Source organism: Chiloscyllium punctatum, chromosome 33 (genome assembly GCF_047496795.1).
Source record: "Chiloscyllium punctatum isolate Juve2018m chromosome 33, sChiPun1.3, whole genome shotgun sequence".
NCBI classification, from domain to species: Eukaryota; Metazoa; Chordata; class Chondrichthyes; order Orectolobiformes; family Hemiscylliidae; genus Chiloscyllium; species Chiloscyllium punctatum.
Genome location: NC_092771.1, coordinates 7,201,984 through 7,220,802, shown reverse-complemented (window position 1 = coordinate 7,220,802; position 18,819 = coordinate 7,201,984). Strand labels below are relative to the sequence as shown.

Here is an 18,819-nt window from a genome sequence, read left to right as displayed (position 1 = left end):
CTCAAGGCATCGATAATCCAGTATAATGTAGAGAACCACTCAGACTTCTTGGCATCATGGTAGCCCACAAACTCACAAACACACTAAAACAGCAGCGAATGAACTTGCAAGACCCTATACAGACAACAAGCAAAACTAATGTCATCTACAAAATATCGTGCAAGAACTGTGACAAACACTACATTGGACAAACAGGCAGAAAACTAGCCACCAGGATACATGAACATCAACATCAACAAGACACAAAAAGACATGACCCTCTCTCACTAGTACCTTTACATACAGATGAGAAAGGAAACCACTTCAACTGGGACAATACATCCATCCTAGAACAAGCCAAACAGAGACACGCTCGAGAATTCCTAGAAGCATGGCACTCCAACTGGAACTCTACCAACAAACACATTGACTTGGATCACATTTACCACCCCAAGAAAAAGAACACAAAATGACATCACCAACCCAAGGAAACCTCAACACAAATAAAAGGTGGGCCATACACCAGTGCTTCACCGGAGGCTCACTGATATTACCTAGTATGATGCGAAACGTCTGAAAATGAACCTTCCAGCTCAGCAAGCAAACTGACATCCACAAGAGGTGAATGCAAATTTATACCTGCTAGTGAATGATTCATTAACAGAATTATGGGAGAAATGGTGGTATGGGAAGAGTAAAGTGTTGATATTCTGCACTCTGCAGTAAAATACTTGCTCTGAGATCAAACAGATTGCGAAAGGCAAATACATTTGCTATTTCAGAACATTTATATCAAAGCCTAATATCACATTTTCTTCCCACTTTCTGCTCCTGCGTGCAAAAAGCCTTGTTGGCCTACAATTGCCACTGGCACTTCTCTAGTTCCCTGTCCAAGTGGCCATTTTTCATTTCTGAACTCTCAATAAAAGAATTGGCAAGGTGTTTTAACAGTGATTAGATTCCCCACAGTGTGGAAACAGGCCCTTCGGCCCAACCAGTCCACACTGACCCTCTGAAGAGTAACCCACCCAGACCCATTTCCCCCTGACTAATGCACCTATCACTATGGGCAATTTAGCATGGCCAATTCACCTGACCCACACATCTTTGGATTGTGGGAGGAAACCTGAGCACCCGGAGGAAACCCACGCAGACACGGAGAGAATGTGCAAACTCCACACAGACAGTCGCCCGAGGCTGGAATCGAACCTGGGACCCTGATGTTGTGAGGCAGCAGTGCTAACACTGAGCCACCATGCCGCCCAGTGTAAGGCATTCTAATTAAGTCCAGCACTGACATTCACTTTCCAACAGGGATAAACTGTATGATTATTCGCAAGGAAACTATTTGTTCTCTTCTCCTTAATTCAGAGTTTAAGTGGAGGTCCATTGCCAATACAGTAAAATTCTGACAAAGGAGCAAAGAATCACAGGATTGAAGCAGTTTAGCAAGAGACCAAGAAGCTCATCTTATGTACAATTGCACTGAGCATTTCAACGGTGCCAATCTCTTGCCTTTACCAGTGCCCTGCATACATTTTCTATTTAGAAATCAGCCAATGCCCTCTTGAAATTCTCAATGGAATCTCCTTTCATCACTTCCAGGAAGAGCATTCCTACCCCGACTGCTTGCTGGGTGCAAGTTTCTTCATCTCTTCACATTTTCTTCTCAAAAAATACTTTAAAACACAGCCCTCTAATTCTCAGTTTACAAATGGAAATAGTTTCCCTCTACTCACTGTATCCAGAACCTTTATGATTTTGAAAACTTTTATATTGGGTTAATCTTAGTCTTCTCCTGAAACAGCCCCAATATCTCCAATCTTTCCTCATAACTGAAGTGTCTCATCCCTAAAATCACAATCATAAACCTCTTCTGCACTTTCTCCCGATCATATCCTTCCTATGCTGTGGTACTCAGAACTGTACGTAATACTCCACCTGAGGTTGAACCAGTATCTTGCATTAGTTCATCATAACCTCCTTGGTCTTGTCTCCATTCCTCTATTAATGAGGCCGAGAATACCAAGTGCTTTATTAACAGCTCTTTCTAACTATCCTGCTACCTTTAACAACATATATTCATGGACACCCAGATCAGCTTACCCTTGCATATCCTTTAGAATAATCCCTTCATTTTATACTATCTTTCCATCACTTTGCAACAAAGTGCATCACCTCGCACTTTTGAACTTCATCTGCCACCTATCTACCTACTTAGGTCACCATGAAAAGCCCTGTCTCGTCAACCTCACCCGATGCACGGTGACATTCAGGATAAGCTTTCCACCAGCCATTTCTCTCTCTCTCTCTCTCTCTCTCTAATGACAGAGCAGCCCCGTGGACTCTAGCTACTTTACCTTACGATTCCCGGCAGGTGAATAAAATGGTATTAACTCCTGTCTGAAGTTGTAATCTATCCTCCTTACAGTTTACAAACCTACTGAGTTTGGTCATCAGGAAATTGTCCTCTGTACAAATGTCTGGATAAATAACGTACATCAAGAAAAGCAAGAGTCCTAAAATTGACCTCTTGGTGAACTCCATTACAAACCACCTTCCAGCCTGAAAAACATCCATTAACCATTACTTGGTTTCCTATCCTTTGACTAATTTTGTATTCATGTTTACTATATGACCTATAACTTTCCTCACAAGTATATTGCTGTTGTATGGCATTATATAGAACACCTTTTGGAAGTCCATGGGCACTGCATCAACAGCATTAACCTCAATCCTCTCCGTCACGTTTTCAAAACAACTTGCACAAGTTAGATAGACACAATTTTCCCTTAAAACAAAAATCCACATTGAAATTTCTGAATCAAACTATGTTTTTCCATGTGTTGACTAAGCCTATCCCAAATAACTGCTTCTAAGAAATTTCCCCACCATGGTGGTTCAACTGAGTGATCTTTCAGTGCTGGCAAATTCTCCAATCCAGAAAGTTTGAAACTGCCAATTGCCTTTTCAATTTCCATTCTCACTTCCATAAAATCCTTACATGTTTTTCTTCCAGTCCCAGTACTTTATGAACTTTCAGCATTAACACCTCACCTAATACTACCTCCTGATCAATTTTAAACCCTTCTAGTAATTGAGTTTCCTCCTCTCACGATGTTTGACAGCATTTCTTCATTGCCAGACAGATGCAAAGTACTCACAGCCACAACTCCTGCCTCTAGATGTAAATTCTCTTTTTCGTCCGAAATTAGCCCCACTTCTCCTTTTGGCACCTTTTTACTATTACGTATTTATTGAAGATTTTGGGATTTCCTTTTATGTTAGCACCCAGTCTTTCTTTAATAATACATCTTTGCTTCTCATATTTGCTTTATCACTTCCCTTCTGAACCTTCAGTACTCCGATTGCTTCTCAACTATATTCACTAAATACCGTAATCAGCACAATTCTTCTTCTTTAACTTAATTTTGATCTCCTTTGTCACGTAGGGAGCTCTGGATTTATTGTCACGTGCACTTAAGTACGGGAAAAGCTTTGTTTATGAGCAGCACACGCAAATCATAGTAAGCAAGGACATAGGAATCAAAGGGTGGAAAAAAAACTAGCAGAGGGGCATACGGGTTACATCACACAGGGCATGCGCTAGGCAACGTCAACATTAATAAGATCAGCATTGTTTGAAGCTAGACAGTACATTCATCACAGCAGTCTAATAACGGTAGGTAAGTAGCTGTTCTTGAACATGCTGGTGCATGTGTGCAAGCTTCTGTATCTTCTCCCTGATGGAAGAGGTTGTAGAAGAGCATTACCACTGTTGGATGGGTCTTTGATAATGTTGGCAGCTGTCCCGCAGCAATGAGCCCTGTAAATGGAATCTATGGCTTCTGTGATGGTCTGGGCTGTGCACACAACCTTGTGTAGTTTCTTACTGTCCTGGACACAGCTGTTACCATACCAGGTCGTTAAGCATCCAAACAATATACTTTCAATGATGCATCTGTAAAACTTGGTGAGAGTCCTCATGGACATGCCAAATTTCCTGAGCCACCTGAGGAATCATTGTGCCTTCTTGACTGTCGCATCTATGTGGGAATTCCAGGACAGGTTGTCAGTATTATCACTTTGAGGAACTTGACGTTCTCAACCTCAGCTCCATTGACATAGATGGGGTTGTGTTTTCCTCTTTTCTTTCTGAAGCCGATGATCAGTTCTTTAGTTTTGCCAACGTTGAGAAAGAGGTTATCATTGTACCATATCACCAAGCCCCCTATCTATGTTCTGTATTCTGCCTTGTCATTGTTTTAAATCCATCTTACCATGGTGGTGCTATCAGCAAATATGGCGATGGCATCCATTCAGAATTTGGCAACACAGTTGTGGGTGAATAGGGAGAAGAGGAGGGGGATGAGAACTCACTTTTGAGTGTAATCATGCAGGAAATGCAGCTGTCCAACTTCACTGATTGCAGTCTGTGGGTCAGAAAGCTGGAGGTTCCAGTTGCAAAGAGCGGAGCTGAGACCTTGGGTTCAGAGTTCTGAGATCAGTTTGGAGGGGATAATAGCGTCAAAAGCGAAGCTACAGTTGATGAGGAGTCTGACATAGCCATCCTTGTGCCCAGATACTCCAGGAACGAGTGTCGGGCTAGAGAAATGGCAACCATTGTGGACATGTTACATAGGTAGGCAAATTGCAGGGAAATGAGGTAGGCAGGGGAGACTAGAATTGATGTGGGTCATGACCAGCCTCTCAAAGCACTTCGAGATTATGGTATGTCAGAGTCACTGGCCAATAGTCATTAAGGCACATTGCGTATGCTTTCTTTGGTACTGGGTTGACGGTGGTCTTCTTGAAGCAGGTGGGTCTACAGCTTGTAGGAGGGAGAGATAGGTGATGTCAATGAATGCCTCAGTCAGCTGGATCTAAATGCTCGGCTGGAGACTCCGTCCAGTCCCATCATTTTCCTTGGGTTCATTTCCAGGAAGATCGATCTACCATGAGCAGAGGTGACAGTGAGTACAGCAGCGTCTAGGGCTTTCAGCACAGGTGACACCACGCCACTGGCATTCCGCTTGAACCAAGCAATGAGAGAGAGACGTGTCTTTGTCAGTTATCTTGCTCTGCTTCATTTTGTATGGTGTTATGTTGCTGATGCCTTGCCACAGACAGCTCAAGTCTGTATGGTCGGCTTGGGCCTTGAACTTGGTCCAGTACTATCTCTTGGCATCCCTGATGGCTTTGGGGAGGACCTATCTGAATTTTCTGTACAGGGTTGGGTTGTCCAACTTGAATGCTGCACGCCCGGTCTTCAGTAGGGAATGAGGATTTTCTGGTTCACCCAAGGTTTCCTTTTGGGGGAACACCTGGATTGACTTCGTTGGTACACAGTCCTCCACACATTTGCTAACAAAGTCCACAATGGTGGTGACGCACTCGTCGAGGTTTCCCGCTTGAATATGTTCCAGCCCACTGATTCCAAGCAGTCCCAGACATGCTCTTCCACTGCATCAGACCAGCACGGTATTTCTATCTGTGAAGGACTCTTCTGTTTCAGCTTCTACTTGTAAATTGGGAGGAGGAACACAGCGTTGTGATCTGATTTTCCGAACTGTGGGCGGAGGATGGAGCGGTAGGTAACTATAATGGTTGTGTCGCAGTGATCCAGGATGTTCGGTCCTCTAGTGGGCAGATGCCTTGGTGTTACTTTGGCAGCACCCTCTTGAGATTGGCTTGGTTGAAGTCACTGACCACGATGAATTAAGCCTTGGGAAATTTCCTCTCCAGAATGTTTGTGGTGGCGTAAATTTCATCTTGGGAATTCTTCACATCCATGATGGGGGCGGGGGCGGGTGGAGGGAAAGAGAGAGACAGGCAAACTGCTGTCAGGATGGTGGAGGTGAACTCATGCAGCAGATGGCATATTACTGTCAGGTATTCACGATCCAGGGAGCAATGGCTCGCCAGGGTTGCTACATCACAACACCAGGTGGTGCTGCATCAGGAAACATACCCCACTGTCTTTTACCTTACCCGGGGGGGTGGTGGGCGTGCCATGTGGTCCGTGTGATATATGGAGAACCGGTCAGCTTGTAGGGCACAGTCAGGAATGGCAGGGGTGAGCCAAGTCTCCATGAAACAGAACACACAAAGTCTCAGTTTCCCCTGGAAGGTAAATCTCGATAATTTTGTTTTGTATTTGCAGATTTGTTTCTCTTTATTGTTTGCACAAGCTAGTGTCAAAACATTATACTGAGCAGTGATTGCACTCCTCTTATTCTTTACCTACAGCAAGATTTATTCTGCTTTTTTAAGCCTCTAGAACAGCCTCTTTCTCCAGTACAGCAATGTTCTCCAAAACAAAACAAAACCCTCCTTTTCTGCCCTCTTGCTTATCTACAGGGAAGGCAGATTGCAGAATTACCGTTATTTGTTTATTGAAATAAATTAGATTCATGTAATGCCTTTTGCATTTCAGTCAACATTAATTCCATTAATACAGTAGCAACTTTACCCTTTTTGAACATGGACAAGAAATTATTTCTTTTCAGTAAATGTTCAAGGTAGCAAATTAAGCATTTACGTAAATTTCTACTTCACTGTGCATCCAAGTTGATTGTATTTCCAGGAAGAGAAGCTGCATACTCACATCAGGACACCATGAGCCCTCTCCAATAGCTTTGTGCTAGAAGAATTCAAATAAGTCCCTTCATCATCAATCAGAGAATGACTAGAGGGAAGCCTTGCAGCCTGGACTCCTGTCCTGCCATTCCAGCTTATTCCATGTAGGTCACTGTTCAAAGAAAAGCATCAGAATTTAACCAAAAAATAGAAAGACTATGGATGCTAGACACTTGAAATAAAAACAGGAAATAACCAAAACACACAGCAGGTTCATCATTACCACAAAGGACAAAGGCATGTTAACACTTAAGACTATACAGCCCTCATAAGAACTAGCACAAACTCTGTACATGCTCTCCTTCAAATTCAAAGACCACAAATATAATGCACAACAATGTCTACTGTTTCAAGTGTTATTTTACCTGTAACGTTACAACTGTACTGTGCAACAATAAATGTGATTTTATAATAATAGGAATACAAGACCAGGAGGATTAGGTCATTTGGGCCGTCAAACCTATTCTGCCATTTGAATATGAGATGATTGACCAACTACTTCAATGTCACTTAGCTGTACTATCCCAGTATCCATTGATGGCATCAGTATCCAGAAATCTATTTCTATCTTGAACATGATTAATGATGATGCTTCTATTGAAAAGTCATTGATTTGAAACCTTAGTTCAGTTTCTCTGTCTACAGATGTTCAGTGATTCTGGCATTCATCTTATTTTATTAACATTTCTCTTGAATGGAAGATTACGAATGCTCAATTTCAGTAAATGAGACACAAAAACTCAGACTCTGTCAGCCTTGAGCCCATACTCGCTCAGTAACTAACAGCTTTATGGTGCCTTTTGTAATGGTCCCACTGTATTGAAGTCACATTATCCCAAAAAGCTGAATTAAATGAATGAAAATAATTTTGTAATAACTCTTTTAGGAATAAACACAATTGCTTCCATACACATTGTATGTTGAAGTTGGGCCAGCAATACATTATGGTTCACTAATTGTTTTAACTATTTTCATTCAGATGACTCTGCTTTACACTTTCATTCAAGCAACTAAGACTCCATCATTATGTCTGCCATGTATTTAAATAGGATATTCCAGATTCTTGGTTCGAAAAAATGAGAAACTATTAGAACTTCACATGGATAACATGAAACAGAACTTCATCAAGTCTGCACAATGAAAATTTGGGACAAAAGAACAAAACAAATAAATTGAAAGTGAGAAATATACACTGATACTCAAAATAGATACTTGGCAGATCAAGAACAAAGGTTTTCAGATACTTCTTAAAGAGTAGCTCTAAAGTAACTTCTGAGCTGGAGCATGTCTGCTCCATCCATTTCTTTTCTTCTATCTCTCTTTTTGCATTTTCTTTCTTTTCCTTTTTACATCCCATCCTACGACAGCACCAGCAACGTCTGGGGTAAAACCCAGTGCAGACTCCAGCCTTAGTGTGGATTTGACTCCCAGAACTCCCATTCTCAAGATGAAGCCCAGCAGGGTTGGAAGGACTGCTGCTCTGAACTCTTATTTCTCTATTTTTCTAATTTATTGCTGGATTTCTTATTTCTTTATTTTTCTAATTTTTCCTCTAAGATCTGTACCTAGGTATCTTGATTCCTAGGATGGCGCCATAAGCAGCAACTGACAAACATTTCACTATACTCATGTGGGTATGTGTTTCAATAAAGCTAATTCTAATTCTAAATGCAACCGAAATTGAGAAATCCAGATAAATGTCAAGATTCCATGGTGTAAAGACTGCTGAGGCTGAAAATAGGAAGAGATCAAAGTTAAATCAAGAAGTCGTGCTCAGGTGATGCCAAGTTCAGATTTAAAGCCTGAAAATAAAGTTTAAAGATTTAAAAAAACTGAGGAGGGGAAAAAAAAAGGAGTTCCACAGTTTTTGTATTGTAGGAAAGAACATAATGGCTCATATGTCAGCATGACAGATGTTTCATCTCTCTAAAACACAAACAGATCTGAAAAGTGAGAGTCAAAACAAAATTGTAAACCAAATAAAAAGGTAGAAGAAGAGAAAACTCAACAAAAAGAGGATGAAAAGGAGAACACAGAGTGAAGCGGCAAGGAAAAAACAGATTCAAAAAAACAAAACTAGGAAGGAATACAGCAAAAACAATAGGTACCCCAAAATAAATTTAAACAGGGAACAGAAAGCATGATAGTGTGAAGTAATCATCTTAAAAAAAACAATTATTGCTGTTACATGAAGTGGCAGCTTATCAATGGCAAAGTTACATTTATATAGCAACTCTACAAAGCAACATCCCAAGGACAAGAACCTGGAAAGGGAGCTCCACAGAGACCTTGGAGGTTCTGGGGAGAAGATCAGTGACAGGGAGGAGCAAAGTCATGAAGGAAGTTTGAAAATAAATTTGAAAATTGAGGCATTCCCTGGGTGACAAATATTGACAGGGTCTGGTAATCCTAATTAAATCAAAGTTACTGGACATCGAGGGCAAGGTTATCCATTGGCTGGAGTCACACCGAGCAAAAAGGAAGCTTGCTGCATTTTTTGGAGCCAATCATCTTAGTTCAGCACAGTGGAACAGAAGTAGGCCATTCAGCTTCTCGAGCCTGTTCCACTATTCAGATCATGGTTAATCTGTACACTAATTCTATACTTGGCCCATATCAGCTAATACCTTCGCTTGACAAAAATTTCTCTCTCTCAGATTTAAACAACTGATCTTATATCCACTGCCATTTGTGGAAGAGAGTTCCAAACATCTATCATCTTTGTGAGTAGTAGTGCTTCCTAATATCTCTCTTGAATGGTCTGATCCTAATTCTCGGATTATGACCCTTTGTTTTAGAATCCCCAAAGCAGTGAAAATAGGTTTTATTTATCTATCCTAGCTTTTCCTGTTAAAATCTTGAAAACTTTGATCAGATCATCCCTTAACTTTCTAAGTTCAAGAGGAAACAGTCCTCCTCAACTTAACACAAGTCTAGGTATCAATTGTATAAACCAATGTTGTACTCTACCACCAAAATAGCCTTCTTAAGGTGTACTGCTCACAGTATTTCAAGTGGGATCTAACAAGGTTTTATATTTTTATATAACTGCAGCATAACTTCTGCATCCTTGCACTGAAGTCCTCTACTTATAAAGGCCATGAACTGTGTTGATTATGTTTGGCACCTGTTGAAGACATTTGAAAAATCTATGTACCTGGACATTTAAGTCTCTTTGGATAATGTCTATACTTCCGGAGAAGGCTAAGGAAATTCGAAATGTCCACAATGACTCTTACCAATTTTTATAGATACACCATAGAAAGCAACCTATCCGGATGCTTCACAGCCCAAGACTACAAGAAATTAGAGTTGTGAACATAGACCAGTCCATCACACAAACCAGCCTTTCATCCATTGACTCCCTCTTGATGCTACCTGAACTGCTGCCTGGGAAAGCAGCCAACATAATCAAAGAGCCTTCCTACCCTGTATATACTCTCTTCCACCCTCTGCCATCAGGCGGAGATACAAAAGTTTAAAAACATTCCAACTCACTCAAGAACAACTTTTTCACAGCTTTATTAGAGTTTTGAACTAACCTCTCATATATTAAAATTGATCTTTCTCTATACCACCTCTATAGCTGAAGCACTATATTCAGCATTCTGTTCTATTAGCCTGATGTACTTATGTAACATATGTTTTGCCTGGATAGCATGCAAAATCTAACTGCAATAGCCATATAAATATTGCGGTCACAAGAGTTGTTCTGAGGTTGAGAATTCTGAAGCAAAATACTCACTTCAACATTGCTTGCCCACTACCTTGAAGGCGCAAGGCAGCAGTGTGATGGATTATTCTCCACCTGCATGGCTCTAACAGGTTTGACACAATCCAGGACAAAGCAGCTCCATTGACTGGCACAGAATTCATCACCATAAACATTCATTCATTCCTTTCATATTCATCCATATGTAAAATGCATTGCAGAAGCTCACTAAGGCTCCTTCATAAACAAAGCCGCAGCCACCACCACATACAAGGACAAAGACAAGGACAATAGTTTCATGGGAATACCACCAGCTGCAAGTTTGCCTCCGATTCACATAACATTTTGACTTGGTACTATATCGCTGTCACTAGGTCATAATCTTGGAACTTCTTCCGGATAGCAGTGAAGTGAGCCTACGCCTGATGGACTGCAGCAGTTCAAGATGGGGATCACCAGAACCTTCAAAGACAATTAAGGACAAACAACAAATGCCAGTCTTACCAATGGTGCTCACATGCCATGAAAGAATAAGAGTAGAAATAGGTGGTCTTAATGAAGGCATACTCTTGCTTGTTCCTTCCTCAGTGCAATGTGTGAGTCTTATCTCTCCATCTTTATATCCTCTTTGTTATCTCTGATCAGTGGTTAAGCACCAGATATTGATAAGTATAAACTAATACATTATTTCTCCAGGATATCAGTTTGATGTCTGAACAAACATTCAATTTATCATTTAAATAAAAGGGTATTGAAAACATTGTTTTCCCGGGTATATGCAAAATTGACTTTAAATACTCTTTTGACAACCCAGAAAGGCGGCTTCTCACAGCTGCAACAGTTCAGAGAAAAAAAACTCGTTACGCTGCCTCTATTAGCTGAGTAGTAATCTCCGACTCCCGTGCTTTTAGAATGATGTCATATAGGAAGCAGTTGTGGGAATTTCAGGATCACTAAGCATGGTACATTGCATGTGAATAGCTTAACCAAAATTATTAAGCACATTTTAGGAATGCAAGCAATGAGTCTGCTTTACACCTACAACAGCTGCATTAATTACATCTCCACAGTCTCTATTTGCAAATACCCAGTGTCTGTACCAAGAACATAAAAGAACTGAACAGTAGTTTGCTCTTCATTTCACTTTGTGTTTCAATCAGATTTCCTAGATACCTGCTTCAGGCTTAATAGCATAGCCCCAAGTTTTTTCACATGTTCTCATCCATCATTGCATGTAAAGAATTTTCCACAATAATAGACTGAGCAATTACTATCACAACTAAAATAACAAACTTTGTAAACATACAGCAGTTCAGGTAGCATCAATAAAGAATGATACAACGTTAACAATTCAGTTCAACGACCTTTTTGATAAATCTGAAGAAAGTTGAGATGAAATAGGTTGAGTATACAGACAAGAAAAGCAGGGAAAACAGGAGTGACGGAAAAGAACAATGAGGGAATTCAGATGCAGAGGAATTGGACTTAGTGGAAGTACTGGACTTTCTTGGTGAAAGCGTGATGGTTAGGGTCAGGAAACTAGAAGATCTTAAACATCAGAAGGTGAGAAAGAATCACAAACGTTAATGCAAAGATACTTGATGAGGAGACGAAGAGTCAAGATTGGAAGAAATCTGTTGTGTGCTGACAACAGGCTGAAATGGGTCCAGGAGGGGAGTATGTCATGAACCTTGGAAGGAAAAGAAACTGGACCGCTCAGAGGTGGATGGTTGAGGTTGGAGGCTACGGACTTCAGATTTCAAGAGGATCTGAGATCAGTGAAAGCTTTGGAAGCAATAGTTGGACGTTTAGGAGCTGTGTCAGGGTTGAAGGATTTAGGAGATCAAATGAGAGAGATTTGGTATTCAAGTCTCTGTTAAGGTAGTGATCAGTTTGCTCAAAATATACAATATTACTCATAAGCATTTTTCATTAAAACTCTGGGATTCAGTCTGTGGGAATGAAGTGCTCTAAGTTAAGTATGAGGACATTACAATCATTACAATGAGTGAGGGAGCAGAGATAGAGGCAGTCAAATTCAAGCCAACAGTTTCCAATGAAAGAATTGAGACAGTGAAAGGCCTGAAAGGGGGACATGGATGAAACAAAACTTCTGATATGAATAGGTGAGAAGAAATCCTTGGAAAAACAAGACAGCTCAAAGCAATGACAATGGATGAAGAGCTCAGCTCTTTGGCTCTCAAATGTCACGACAAGGTTGAGATTCTTTGAGCTGAAGAGTGAGTGGATAAAGCTGAGGCTTTTACTCAAGGGATATTATGATGGCTCAATTATACTTTGTGAAATCAAATATACACTTACAAATATTAATCAGATATTGATTAAAGGCAATGAAATTCATGCTATTCATGTCTTTATGGTCTGGAATACTTCAACTTTGATGATGCCTCATAACAAAAACAGACTACCTACTTTGACCTTACAAAGGCCTTTGATACTGTCAATTGGGAAGCATTATGAAGCATCCTTCTCCGCTTTGGTCGCATCATGAAGTTTGTCACTATTCTTCGCCTGCTCACGACAACATGGAATTTGTGGTAATGACACAGGGCTCTACCACCGATTCATTCCCTGTTCAAACTGGTGTCAAACAGGACTGTGTCATTGCCCCAACACTCTTCTCGATCTACATCACTCCAAAGCTTCCTTTTATCACAGACAAGTCCCCTGCTGGACTGAAGCTAACTTATGGAACCTGTGAGAAATTATTCAACTTTCACTGCCTTCAAGCCAAAACCAAAGACACCTCAACCAATGTCCTCAAGCTGCAGTACGCAGACGATGCTAGTGTATGTGCAATCTCAGAGAATGTACTCCACACCATCATCAGCACCTTTACGGAAGAACATGAGCACATGGGTCTCACTCCGAACATCCGCAAGACAAAAGGCCTTCATCAACCTAGCCTGTCATTGTGCAGTGAACCCCTGATCATCAAAGGCCACGGGGAGGTCTTGGGGAATGTTGACCACTTCCAATTGGGAGCTGAATATTCAAGGATGTACATCCTATCAAAAAGATAGGTAACTGGTCAGAGGGGGTGGGGTTGCCTTATTAGTAGGAAGTGAAATTAAATCAATAGCAAGAAAGGAAGTAGTTTCAGATGCTGTAGAATCTGCGTGGGTGGAACTGAGGAACCGTAAAAGGTAAAAGAAACCACAGCTGGAGTTATGTACAAGCTACTATATAGTAGTCAGGAGCTGGGGCGCAAGATACACCAGGAGATAGAAAAGATGTGTAAGAAAGGCAAAGTTAACAGTGATCACGGGGATTTCAATATGCAAGTAGACTGGGAAAATCAGGTTGGTAGCGGATTGCAAGAAAAGGAATTTGTGGAATGTCTGTGAGATGGCTTTTTGGAGCAGCTTATCATGAAGCCCACTAGGGAACAGCTAAAACTGGATTTAGTGTTGTGCAATAAGGCAGGCTTGATAAGGGAGCTTAAGGTGAAGGAACCCTTAGGAGGTAGTGACCATTACATCATTGAATTTACTCTGCAATTTGAGAGGGAGAAGATAGAATCAGAGGTAACTGTAATACAGCTAATAAAGGCAACTACAGAGGCATGAGGGACCAGCTGGGTAGATTTGACTGGGAGAAGAGCCTAGCAGGAAAGACAGTGGAACAGCAATGGCAGGGCTTTCTGGTAATAATTCAGGAGACACAGCAGAGATTCATCCAGAAGGAAAAGCAGAGGGAAAAGAGGGAATGGGACAACTACGGCTGACCAGGGAAGTCAGTGATAGCATAAAAGCAAAAGAGAAAGCATATAATGTGGCCAAGGGCAGTGGGAAACCAGAGGATTTGGAAAGCTTACAAAGACCAACAGAGGGCAACAAAAAAGAAATAAGGAGGGAGAAGATTAAATATGAAGGTAAGCTTGCCAGTAATATAAAAAAACAAGACTGTAAGAGTTTCTTTAGATATACAAAAGGGCAAACGAGAGGCATAGGTGGACATTGGGCTGCTGGAAAATGACATTGGAGAGATAGTAGTGGGGAACAAGAAAATGGCTGTGAAACTGAATAGTTACTTCACATCAGTCTTCTCAGTGAAAGACACCAGTAATATCCCAAACATTCGAGAGTGTGAGGGGTCAGAGCTGAGTATGGTGGCCATCACCAAGGAGAAGGTGGTAGAAAAAATGAATGGCCTGTAGGTGGATAAATCACCTGGAAGAGATGGACTAGACCTGACAGAAATAGTTGAAGAGATAGTGGAGGCATTAGTGGTGATCTTTCAGGAATCACTAGAATCAGGGAGGCTCCCAGAGGACTGGAAAATAGCTAACATAATACTCCTGTTTAAAAAGGGAGTAATTCAAAAGATGGAAAATTACAGACCGATTAGCCTAACCTCAGTTGTGGGTAAGATTTTGGAATACATTGTGAACGATGAGATTTCTGAAGTGTATGGTAAAATAGGGCAAAGTCAGCATGGCTTCATCAAGAGGAGGTCATGCCCAACTAATCGGCTAGAATTCTTTGAGAAAGTATCAAACAGGTTAGACCAAGGAGAGCCAATGGAAGCTATCTACCTGGACTTCAGGAAGTGGCACTTTGACAAAGTGCCACACAGTAGGCTTTCGAGTAAGATAAAGGGCCCATGGGGTTAGAAGCAAAGTGTTAACATGGATAGAAGCTTGGCTGTCTGCCAGAAAGCAGGGAGTCGAAATGAAAGGGTCCTTCTCAGGTTAGTATCCAGTGACAAGTGGTGTTCCACAAGAGTCAGTGTTGGGACCACAACTTTTCACTTTATAGATTAACAATCTAGATGAACTGAGGGTATTGTGGTCAAGGATGCAGATGATACACAGACAGGTTAAGGGACAGGTAGCATTGAGGAGGTGGGGAGGATGCAGAAGGATTTGAACAGGTTAGGAGAGTGGGCAAAGAACTGGCAGATGGAGTACAATGTGGGAAAGTGTGAGGTCATGTACTAAGGTAGGAAGGACAGAGTTATGGGCTATTTTCTAAATGGAGAGAAAATTCAAAAGTCTGAAGTGCAAAGAGGCTTGGGAGTTCTAGTCCAGGATTTTCTCAAGGTAAGCTTGCAGGTTGAATCCGTAGTGAGGAAGGCAAATGCAATGATGGCATTTATTTTGAGAGAACTTGAATATAGAAGCAGGGATGTACTTCTGAGGCTCTGAAAGGCTCTGGTCAGACCACATTTGGAGTATTGTGTGCAGTTTTGGGCCCCATATCTCAGGAAGGATATACTGGCCCTGGAGTATGTTCAGAGGAAGTTCACAAGAATGGTCCCAGCAATGAAAAACATTCCTCATACGTTAAGCATTGAACAAGTACTTTGTATAGGTCTTCACAGTGGAGAACACGAATAACATGCCAGTAATTGGCAAGGAGACAAAGGGAGGTGAGGACCTGGAAACAATCATTATTAAGGAAGAGGTAATATTGGGCAAGCTAATGGAGCTAAGATAGACAAGTCTCTTGGCCCTGATGGAATGCATCCCAGGGTACTAAAGAAATGGCAGGAGAAATAGCAAGTGCACTGGTGGTAAATTTCCAAAATTCACTGGACTCTGGGCATGTTCCAGCAGACTGGAAAACAGCGAATGCAATGCCTTTGTTTAAAAGGGGAAGTAGACAAAAGATGGGGAATTATATCCAGTTAGCTTAACCTTTTTAATGGGGACGATGCTTGAGTCTATTATCAAGGAAGAAATACCAAGGCACCTCGATAGAAATTGTCCCTTCGGGCAGACCCATCATGGGTTCATGGAGGGCAGGTCATGCTGAACAAATCTTCGGGAATTCTATGAAGACATTACAGGCACGGTGGGCAACAGGAACCCAGTGGATGTGGTGTACCTAGATTTCCAAAAGGCATTTGACAAGGTGCCGCACAAGAGGCTGCTGCATGAGATAAAGATGCACAGTGTTACGGGTAAAGTATTAGCATAGAGAGAGGATTGGCTGACTAACAGGAAGAGTGGAGATGTAGGAGTGCTATTCTGGCTAGCAATCAGTAACTAGTGGTGTGCCTCAGGGATCAGTGTTAGGACTGCAACTAGACACAGTTTATATGGATGATTTGGAGTTGGGGACCACATGTAGTGTGTCAAACTTCTGCAGATGACAAAAGGTGAATGGCACAGCAAAGTGTGCAGAGGACTCAGAAACTTTGTAGAAAAACATAGATACTATGAGTGGGCAAAGGTCTGGCAGATGGGATACAAAGTTAATAAATGTGAAGTCATTCATTTTGGTAGGAGTAACAGTAAAAAGGATTATTACTTGAATGATAAAAAGTTGCAGCATGCTGCAATGCAGAGGGACCTGGGTGTCCTTGTGCATGCATTACAGAAGATTGGTCTGCAGATATAACAAGTAATTAGGAAGGCAAATGGAATTTTGTTCTTCACTGCTAAAGGGGTCAAGATTAAAAGCAGGGATATTATGTTGCAGCTGTACAGGGTGGTGAGGCCACACCTGGAGTACTGCATGCAGTTTTGGTCTCCTTACTTGAGAAAGGATGACTGACGCAGGAGGGGGTGCAGAGGAGGTTCACTAGGTTGATTCTGGACTTGAGGAGGTTGGCTTATGAGGACAGACTGAGTAGACTGAGATTATATACGTTGGAATTCAGAAGAATGAGGGGGATCGTACAGAAACATATAAAATTATAAAGGGAGTAGACAATGTAGAAGTAGAGAGGATGTTTTCACTGGCAGGTGAATCTAGGACAAGAGGGCAGAGCCTCAAGATTAGAGGAAGCAGATTTAAGACCAAATTGAAAAGGAACTTCTTCACCCAGAGTTAATCTGTGGAATTCCCTGCCCAGTGACGTAGTTGACACTACTTCAGTAAACATTTTGAAAGCTAAGGTAAAGTCCACAAAAAGATCACCCATGATCTATTGAATGGCAGAGCAGCATTAAAGGGCCAGATAGAGTCATAGAGATGTACAGCACAGAAATAGACCCTTCAGTCCAACTCATCCATGCCGACCAGATATCCTAATGTTATCTAGTCCCATTTGCCAGCACTTGTCCCATATCCCTCAAAACCCTCCCTATTCATAAACCAATCCAGGTGCCTTTTAAATGCTAATTGTACCAGCCTCCACCATTTCCTCTGGCAGCTCATTCCATACATGCACCACCCTCTGCGTGAAAATATTGCCCCTTAGGTCCTTTTTTATCTTTCCCCTCTCACCTAAACCTATAGCCTCTTGTTCTATACTCCCCCACTCCAGGGAAAAAACCTCATGATATTATACACCTCTCTAAGGTCATCCCTCAGCTTCTGACACTCTAGAGAAAACAGCCCCGCCTATTCAGCCTCTCCCTCATAGCTCAAATCCTCCAACCCTGACAACATCCCTGTAAATCTCTTCTGAACCCTTTCAAGTTTCACAATATCTTTCTTTCTGATAGGAAGGAGACCAGAATTGCATGCAATATTCCAAACATGGCCTAACTGATGTCCCGTACAGCCCCAATATGCCCTCCTAACGCCTATGCCCAATGCTCTGACCAATAAAGGAAAGTATACCAAATGCCATCTTCACGATCCTATCTACCTGCAACTCTACTTTCAAGAACTATGAACCTGCATTCCAATGTCTCTTTCCTGCTCTTAGTTCTTTTCTTCTTATGAAAAGTAATTGATGAACCAGCCGAAGATATTTAGGCCTAGGACATCACCCTGAGGAATTTGTCAGAAATCACAACACCAGGTTATAGTCCAACAGATTTATTTGAAATCACAAGCTTTCAGTGCACTGTTCCTTTGTCAGGTGAAGTGGAAGGAAGAGCACGGGCACAGAATATTTAGGTGGCGAGACAATGGCAAGATAATTCCAGGTAATTAAGAGTATCAGCAGCTAAGTACAAATAGTGTGAGAGGAGTGTCAACAGGCTGAATAACAAGGCTTTGCAGATGATCAAAAGTGTTAAACGGTGTGAATAGAAGTCACAACAGCTGAATAGCAAGTGAAGGGATGACCTATGAGAAGCTGAGGAATTTGTGCACTAATATCTTCGGCTGTGATAAATGACCTTTGACAACATAACCATCTGCCCTTGTATTATTACTCCAATCAATACAGAGTTGCTTCTAAAACTAAATATCACACATCACCAGGTTATAGTCCAACAGGTTTATTTAGAAGCACTACCTTTCGGAACGCTGCTCCTTCATCAGGTGGTTGAGGAGCATAAGACTGTAGGACATGGAATTTATAGCATTATATTTATAGTGGGGAATATTCAACCTCAGAGCCTTGGGTGACCATCCCCAAAGGCGGGCTTTGGGACAGGCAATATCGCAAAATGGCCAAGCAGAGACTGATAGCAGAGTTCGGTATCCATGAGGATTACCTCAACCGGGACCTTGGGTTCATGTTACACTACAGGTGACCCCACTGCACTGCACCATGTGCGCGCGCGCACACACACACACATTCACTTCCAAAGACCCATACACTCACGCACACCCTCTCTC

The 18,819-nt window shown here is 41.6% G+C and overlaps 1 protein-coding gene across 6 annotated transcripts in view; it reads right to left on the bottom strand.

Moving 5' to 3' along the window:
* The window catches only part of myo9aa (myosin IXAa), a 365,642-nt gene that overhangs the window by 94,252 nt on the left and 252,571 nt on the right, over positions 1–18,819 (bottom strand). For all 6 annotated transcript variants that reach the window (XM_072552871.1, XM_072552873.1, XM_072552876.1 and 3 more), the window contains one exon: positions 6,587–6,730. In XM_072552871.1, coding sequence (XP_072408972.1) covers positions 6,587–6,730 — 144 coding nt within the window. The remainder of the gene's footprint in view (positions 1–6,586; positions 6,731–18,819) is intronic.